This window comes from Marmota monax, unplaced genomic scaffold, assembly GCF_021218885.2.
Source record: "Marmota monax isolate L192 unplaced genomic scaffold, Marmota_monax_Labrador192_F-V1.1 WCK01_AAM20220418_F8-fsc00081, whole genome shotgun sequence".
In the NCBI taxonomy this organism is placed as follows: Eukaryota; Metazoa; Chordata; class Mammalia; order Rodentia; family Sciuridae; genus Marmota; species Marmota monax.
In genome coordinates, this window is record NW_026695234.1 from 4946831 (window position 1) to 4955722 (window position 8892).

The 8892-nt window shown below is 41.5% G+C and overlaps 1 protein-coding gene across 1 annotated transcript; it reads right to left on the bottom strand.

Moving 5' to 3' along the window:
* Positions 1–1218: 1218 nt before the first annotated feature.
* On the bottom strand, positions 1219–2127 carry LOC124088963 (ferritin light chain). Its single transcript, XM_046438819.2, has one exon. It carries the CDS (start codon positions 1900–1902, stop codon positions 1375–1377), a length of 528 nt encoding a protein of 175 aa, XP_046294775.1. The 5' UTR covers positions 1903–2127; the 3' UTR covers positions 1219–1374.
* Positions 2128–8892: the final 6765 nt, after the last annotated feature.

Consider the following 8892-nt stretch of genomic DNA (forward strand, 5'->3'; position numbering starts at 1 on the left):
ACCAGTGATACAACTTTATTGTCCTATGCAGGGGCTCTATTACTCCTCTAATCACCTCTGAATGCTATAGATTATCATGCAGGTACACTGTATTATGGAAATACAGAGCAGGATGTACCATTTGCCCTGGATACTTTACTAAAACTCAAGCATATAGTAGGATAGGAAATAAATCCCACTGAAAATCCTGGGCTAGCCTCTTCAGTGAAAATTTCCAAGGTTTCAATGGACTTGGGCATGTTGCAAATATCCCATTCTATGTGAAAGACAAATTGCTGTATCTTAAGAAAGACGTCTTTGAGTGTTGGTAGCATTAGATACTTTGAGTGTGCTAACTTGAACCTGTTCACTGGGAAATCTGACTTGCTTTGCAACACATATAGGTGTTATCACAGGTAGTTCTGACATTAGGGGTCTTCTGATCCAGCAGAGCCAATGATCTTAAAGTATCTGGCAGATAGGGTTGCTTTGTGGAGATTTTGCTATACCCCTTTAGGTGAATGACTGCACAGACCTTGAGGGTTTTTAAAGAAAAGTTATTCCATCCTCTGTAATATTATTCCCCTTTTGAAAAACAGCTCTAGTTTGCCACCAAGACCTTAGTAGGTAGAGCCTGACTATGAGACCACTGAGAGTCACCAGGTTAATATGTAACCTGAGCTGCCCATCATGAACCAAGTGTTGCCTGGCTCACCACACCAAGGCAACTCTGGGCTCTACTGGCTCAGAGATGTTAGTTCCCAAGAGAGGAATACCTCCACCAAGGAGCTCAGCAGTGGTTCCACTGATTGGAAATTGAGACTGTCACCTGCCTACTTTGAGCTTCTCAAGCTAATAAACCAATAGGCAAAGAATGACTTTGTGGTGATTGATTCTGATTTGAATAGTGGACTAACTTTATAACTACATGAAGAGAATAAGGAAGATCATGTCTGTGATGCAGATCCCGCAGGGTGACTGTATAATGTGATAAAAGTTAATGGAAAATAGCCAGGCACAATGGTGGTGCACACCTGTGATCCCAGCTGTCAGGAGGCTGAGGCAGGAGTAAGAAGGAAGTAGTAAACACCATTCATAACAACATGATCAGTGGCAAGAGATGAGAACCATTATAGTTTGGAGTATTTCTTCGTTATTTATTAACCATTTCTTCTCGTTCTCCCTCCTCACATTCTCCACCATCTGAGACAGAACTATTTTTTTTTTTTTTTTTTTTGCTGGAAAAAGCTTTAATTTTTATTTGGTCCAAGGCTTGGGAGGGGCTCCATGGTGGTTAAAAAGCTGCCTAGGGGTTAGAGGGAGAGGCTCAGGCCAAACCCCTGATGCCAGGAGATGCAAAGGAGCCCCATCAAAGGCCACTGTACTCCAGGGCCTCTAGTCATGCTTGAGGGTGAGTCTTTCGAAGAGATACTCCCCCAGGCCAGCCTGGGGGCCTGCCAGACGGTGGAGGTTAGTCAGGTGGTCCCCCATCTTCTTGATGAGCTTCACCTCCTCATCAAGGAAGTGGTTCTCCAGAAAGTCACAGAGATGTGGGTCTGTGCGGGTAGAACCCAAGGCATGAAGATCCAAAATGGCTTGGTTCAGGTTCTTCTCCAGAGCCAAGGCAGCTTCCATGGCGTCCAGGGTGTTGCCCCACTCATCTTGAGAAGGTTTCTGCACGTCCTGGAAGAGGGCGCGGCCGCCGCGCTGGTTTTGCATCTTGAGGAGACGCTCTGAGGCCTCGCGCTTTTCCTCAGCCAACTCGCGGAAGAAGGGGCCCACGCCCTCCAGAGCCACATCGTCACGATCGAAATAGTAGCCCAGAGAGAGGTAGGTGTAGGAGGCGCGCAAATGCAAATTAACCAGGCGGTTGACGGCAGCCTCCACCTCGGTAGAATAATTCTGACGAATCTGGGAGGTCATGGTTGGTCGTCAAGAAGGAGCTAACCACAAAAAACAGAGTTGGCTGGTCCTGGAAGCAGGTCCTGGGCGAACAGATGGTCCCGGAGATTGCAAATGGAGATCAGATTGGAAGGCGGTTGGAAGCTGGAAGAAAAGGGAGTCCCCGGCTCTGTTCCGTCCAAACACTGTTGAAGCAAGAAGCAGATCCGTGGGACCTCCAGGCTCGTTGGTTGAGACAGAACTATTAATAGAGATTAACCATCTTACACAAAGGGGATTTTGACCCAATTAGAAAAGCCTTGAACATCATCTGAAGATAAAGTGTCCTCTTCTAGGGAGAGGTTTAGCATGTGTTTGACTTTTTGATAGACAGTGGAGAACATTCTTCAGAAGCATGATTTTGCTATTGTCTTGTTTGGAAATTAAACATGGCTTTAAAAGAGATGTGATTGGCCATGTGGTGGTGTGTGCCGGTGATCCCAATGACTAGGGAGGCTGAAGCAGGAAGATCACAAGTTTGAGATCAGCCTGGGCAACTTAGTTAAGACCGGGTCTCAAAATTTAAAATGGGGGTGGTGAGGCTGGGGATGTAACTCTGTACATTTGATCCTGGATTCAATTCCTAGTATAGCTAGAGATGGGTGTGGGGTGGAAGGTATGATTAATGCCAGGTTAGCAAGTGGTAGAATATGATGGTTTTGTAACTTGCCCACATAGCTAATGTGGAACTGCATTTCCTAAAATCTCCTGTCCTATAAAGTTCTACTCTGATGGATTTGTAGTTTGCCAACTTGACTAAGCTAAAACTACTTTCCCCAGAATCCTCTTCCCTGTTTGTTTCTGAATCAGAATTGGCCAAAAGAAAATTTGCAAAAGCTTTGAGAATTTGTGGGAAATCAAAGTATGTCAACCCAAAATATGTCACTTTGGCACAACATGTCTTTTGAGCTGAAATAGGAATCCAACAGGAATCAAGAAATTCAGAAAGCAGAGCACGAGAACTTCCTTATCGGACTAAAAGCAGAAACTTCGGCAAAGCGAGGGCTGAGGGCTGCCTAGAGGACACACCACCAGTAGAATAGATTTAAAGGGAGCCCTTGAGGCATTCAGTGAGACTCTCCCACAGCTCCCCACACCCCAAGCCATGGGGTATGGCCCAGAATATCAGCAGCTATGTTTCAAGGACCCAATGGCAGCTGGTGACATCCTGATCAGGAGAATGAAGACGGTAGATAGAACAGGCCTGTCTGCCAGTCTAGAGCACTCTCAATCCTCAGGGGTTACCACCAGCATGCTCCCCTGTAGCACATAAACCCCATATTCTTCTGTCTCTCCAGTCTTGGGAGCAGCAGTTTGTCCTGGGTGCTAATGCTCAGACCTCTCCCTTATGTATCCAAATATCCATAAGCTTAAATAGATAACCATATTGTGGCATACCTGTGTAATGAAATATCAGTCAGCAATAAAAACGGATGAACTATTGACACATGAAATAATAGGAATGAATCTTAGAATAACTGTGATGAGTGAAAGAAGAAGAAAAGAATACATACATTCCCTATAAAAGTCAAATTCTGGAAAATATAAACTGACTCATAGTGACAGGAAGTGAATCACTGGTTGCCCGAGGAGAGAAAGATAGGAGGAAGTAGATGATTGTTAACGTGCATGTGGAAGTTTCTGGGTGTGAGGGATGTTTGTTATCTTGATAGTGAGGATGGTTTTATATTGAAACTAATAAAATTGCAACTTTAAATGTGTGCAGTTTATTTTTAAACAATTATTCTTTAATGAAGTTGTGAAGAAAAATACCTAAAGCAGGGTTTCTGGTTTGGCATATAAGGAGCCTGGAAGTTGCCACATTGTCCTAGCAAGTGAAAAGCTGAACAGACTGAAAAAATAACTCGTCTTGAATCCATAAGAGAAGTGAGGACACAGGATGAACTGCTGCCTCCAAACTGGAGAGACAGGCAGATGCCAGGATCCCAGCTTACCCGGAAGACACACAAGCGGAAAACACATTCGTTTTTTTTTTTTTTTTTCTTACATACATGACAATAGTGGAATGCTTTACAATCATAATTATCCATTCACAACACCATTTTTGTAACTCTGTATATAAAGTATGTTCACTCCAAATTATGCCATTATACATGAGCTCTCTTATTATTATTTTTTTGCATTACAATTCTTAATACACCTTTATACCACAATTTATCTGATTGTATATAAGGTATGTTGACACTAAATTCACATCTTCATACATGTAATTTGTGGAAACCACATTCTTGTTCATGTTCATAAATCAGTAAACTCAGTGTTGTCAAGATGTCAGTCCGTCCCAAACTGAGCTTTAGATTCAGTGCAATCTCAGTCAAGATCCCAGGAAAAGTTGTTTTGTGGATATTGACAACATGATTCTAAAGTTTATATGGAGAGGCCAAAGACCCAGAACAGCCAACACAGTATTGAAGAACAAAGTTGGAGGACTGACACTGTCTCGCTTCAAGACTTGATATAAAGATACAGTAATTGAGCCAGGCACAGTGGCAAATGCCTGTAATCCCAGCAGCTTGGGAGGTGAAGGCAGGAGGATCTCAAGTTCAAAGCCAGCCTCAGCAATTTAGCAAGTGCTAAGCAACTCAGTGTGACCCTGTCTCTAAAAATTTTTTTTAAAAAATACAAAAATAAGGCTGGGGATGTGACTCAGTGATTGAGTGTCCCTGAGTTCAATCCCCGGTACCCCCCCCCCCAAAAAAAAAAAGCTACAGTAATCAAGGCAGAATGATATTAGTTAAAGAATAACCGGGGATGTAGCTCAGAGGTCAAGTCCTAGGCTTGTTCCCCAGAACTGGAAAAAAAAATTAGACAAATAGCTCAATGGAACAGAATAGAGAGCCCAGAAATAGACCCACATAAATACAGTCAACTGATCTTTGACCAAAGAGCAAAAGTAGTAATACAGCAAAAAATTCCAGCCATGCATGCAAGAAAACAAATCTAGACACAGACCTTAAATCCTTCACAAACTGAAATCAAAATGGAGCATAGACCTACATATAAAACACAAAATTATAAACTCCAAGAAGAAAGCATGTTCTTGGGTTTTGTGATGACTTTTTAGTTTCACCACAGTTCTAATTCATGAAAGAAATAATTGTTAGCTGGGCTTTATTGAATTAAAAACCGTTCTGCAAAAGCAAATGTTAAGAGCATGAAAAGACAAGCCACAGACTGAGAAAATATTTGTAAAAGACACACCTGATAAAGATCTGCCATCCAAAATACACAGAGATCTCTTAAAACTCAACAGTAAGAGAGTGAAAACCTGATTTTAAAATGGGCCAAAGAACTTAACAGACACCTCACCAAAGAGCTATATAGATGGCAAAGAAACATGAAAAGATGCTCCATATCAAATTAAAACAACAATAAGGGTTGGGTTTGGTGCTCAGTGGTAAAGCGCTTAACTAGCATGTGTGAGGCTCTGGGTTCGATCCTCAGACCACATAAAAAGACAAATAAATAAAATAAAGGTATTGTGTCTATCTACAACTAAAAAATAATAAGAAGAAGATACCACTACACACCTATTGGAATGACCAAAATCCCAAACACTGACAACACCAAATGCCCCAAGAATGTGGAACAACAGGGACTCTCATTGATTGCTGGTGGAAATGTAAGATAGTACAGCCATTTTGGAAGACAGTCTGGCAGTTTCTTACAAGATAATCATACTTGGACCTCCAGTTCAACAATAGTACTCCTTGTTGTTCACCCAAATAAACTAAAGACATGTTCATTCAAAAGCCTGTGTTTATAGCTTTCTTTATAGCTGTCAAAACCTGGAAGCTACCAAGATGTCCTCCTTCATAAGATGATGGATAAAGAAACTGATACATCTAGACAATGGACTGGATGAAGAGAAAATAGACAAGATGGAAAATAGACAAGAGAAATGAGCTATCAATCCATTAAAGAATCAGAAGGAGCTTAAATGCATTTTATTAAGTGAAAGAAACCTATCGGAAAAGGCTACTTACTGAAAGATTCCAACTATGTGACATTCTGGAAAAGGCAAAATTGGAGACATTAAAAAGATCGGTGGCTGCTAAGAGTTAGCAGAGAAGAAAGGATGAATAAAGTGAAGCACAGAGAATATTTAGGACAATGAAGCTACTCTGTATGTTACTATAATGGTGGATCCACATTATTATATATTTGTCATAGAATATATAATACCAATGCAAACTATGGACTTGTGGAGTGATTATGATGATGCAGATTCATCAATTGTGACAAATGTGTCATTCTTGTGGAAGGTGTCTTTGGGTTTCTCTAGGTGTTTGTTTTGGTTTTTGGTGTTGGAGATTGAACCCAGAGCCTTGCACACGCAAGGCAAGTGTTCTACCACTGAGCTCCACCCCCAGCCCTCCAGGAGTTTGTTCTAAACAAATAAAGACATAGGCAGAAAGGTGTTCTCTCCAGCACTGTTTGTAATAGAAAAGGGAAAGAAGGAATGAATTTAAATGTCTGTATCATCTATTTCATGTTCAGTAATAAGTACTTACATAAAATATAGTCATCCGCACAGTGGAATGCAATGAGGACATTAACATTGTATCATAGTAAAATACACAATGATGTAGGGGAAAAAAAAAACTGTGGTAGACAGATCTTGGCCCCCACTGCCTGGTGTTCACACCTGTGTAATCCCTCCTCAGGTTGGGACCTGACTCACTTCCAGCCAACAGACTATGGAAGGGTGAAAGTGCTTTACAGATGTCATTGAGGTCCCAGGTTAGTTGGTTCTGAAGTGATCCAAAGGAGGATTTCTGTGGGCAGGCCTCAGGAAGTCAGCCGGGAAGACTTTGAAAGAGGAGCCAGTCTTTCTCAGAGGGTCAGAGATGCTCCTGCTATTGCTGGCTTTGGAGAAGTAAGCTTCCATGGTGGAGGGTTTCAGGGCAAGAACTGCTGCGGCGTCCGTCCAGTAGCTGAGTGCTGTCCCTGGCTGAAGGCCAGCAGGAAAACGGGAACCCCAGTTCTATCCTACAGTAGTAGGAGATGAACTCTGCCAACAATCTGAGGGAGCCTGGAGGTGAACATTTCTCCACTTGAGCCTCTGATGAGAACACAGCCCCAGCCAGTCCCTGAGAGCAGCCTAGAATGGCCCTGAAGCAGAGAACCCAGCTAAGCTGTGCCTAAATTCTGACTTACAGAAAGAGGTAATGGCTGTGTGTGGTGGGATACACCTGTAATCCCCGCAGCTCAGGAGGCTATGGTAGGAGGATCTCAGGTTTGAGGACAGCTTCAGCAACTTAGCAAGGCTCTTAGGGCAACTTAGCAAGACCACGATTCAAATTTTTAAAAAAAGGCTGTGGATGTGGCTCAGTGGTTGAGCACCTCTGAGTTCAATCTCTGGTACCAAAGAGAGGGAAAAAAAAAAAAAGAGGCAATGTGTGTTGCGAAGCTGCTAACTTTGTGGTAATTTATTACAGAGCAATAGAAAATTGACATGCATTTTACCTGATAAATAAGCAGTTTATGAAACAATACATGGCACAATCCCATTTTTTACTTAGAAAATGAATCTTGATATATACTAAGAAAAATACCCAGAAAGAACAATGCCAAAGCATACATATTATATAAAGATAGTATAAAATATCCTTATATTTTATGTAAAAATTATTTTATTTATATCTTTAATATAAATAGGTGCATGTAAGCAGTTGAAAGCATTAAAAAAAAGAATAGGGGCTGGGGATGTAGATCAGTGGTACAGGGCTTGCCTAGCACGTAGGAGGCCCAGGGTTCAACTTTCAGTACCATTACAAAAAACAATGAAAAAGGGAGAAAAGAAAGAAAGGTGGTGGCAGAGAGGAATGATGCAAGGAAAGAGAGAAGAAACATATGAAGGAAAGAAGGAGAGAGAGGAAGGAAAAAAGCAAAGGAAGGAGAAGAGTAAAACACTAAGAATGAGCATAATCGTCATGAGCTGTTAACATCTTATCAACCATGAACTACATATGTGACAGTTGCAGACGCCTTTAAGTCCTGATGCACCAGGTTCTGAACAATTATTGCCTTCCATAGTACCCTGGGTGTTCCCCCAACTTGGATAACAAGGTGTGGCTCTGTGAGTAGGAATTACCTGCTGGGGTTCAGTTACACCCACCTGTTCCTTTGTGATCCTTCCCCTTTGCCCTTTTTGGGATAGGACATTCCATGGAACCTCCCCTTGTGTGTCCCCTATATAAGAATAAAGAATTCCAGTGGCTCTCTCCCTTTCCGTGGCCCTTAAGGTCGAAGAGCCGTCATGGGTTTTGAAAAGGTTCTTCTGTGTGTTTGTGTGCTTTCTTTGTCATTTTTTTTTTTTTTTGGTTTTTAAAATAATTTTTATTTTTTAAAAGTAAATTGTACATTACAGGAAAAAAAAACCACACACACACACACACAAGCAAAGAACAAAGTCATCCAGTCACAAGAAGCTTAGTTGGACGTGTCCCTCTAGGTTGTATGCATATATACACAATATCCCATTTTGTGTGATTGAGATTGTGGTGTGTGCTTTTCCACACATCATGAATATTCACCAATTCAAAATCCCGAAGCTACATGAGTATTTTTTGATAACCAAGAATACACTACACCAACTCAATCTGTTATCCTTTCTTGGGGACAAAAATTTCACTGAAGACAGAAATGGCAACAGGCCTCTAGATAGACATATTGGCAGAGTTACAACTAAAACAATTCATTCCCTTAATGCTCAATTTAAAATGAAACAGCAACAGAATACACCAAGCTTGTTTCATTAACAGATTTCTACTACTAAAATATTAGCAATAATGCATGTTCCCAGTGAATTAAAATATTCCTATAGTACAGCCAGAAGATGCACACACACCAGTGGCTTACATCAAAATGTAAATCTTTGAGCACTTGCTTCCATCTTTCTGTGTTTCCCTGTGCCCCTCTGCTGCCAGCCTAATGAACAAGTCCTGA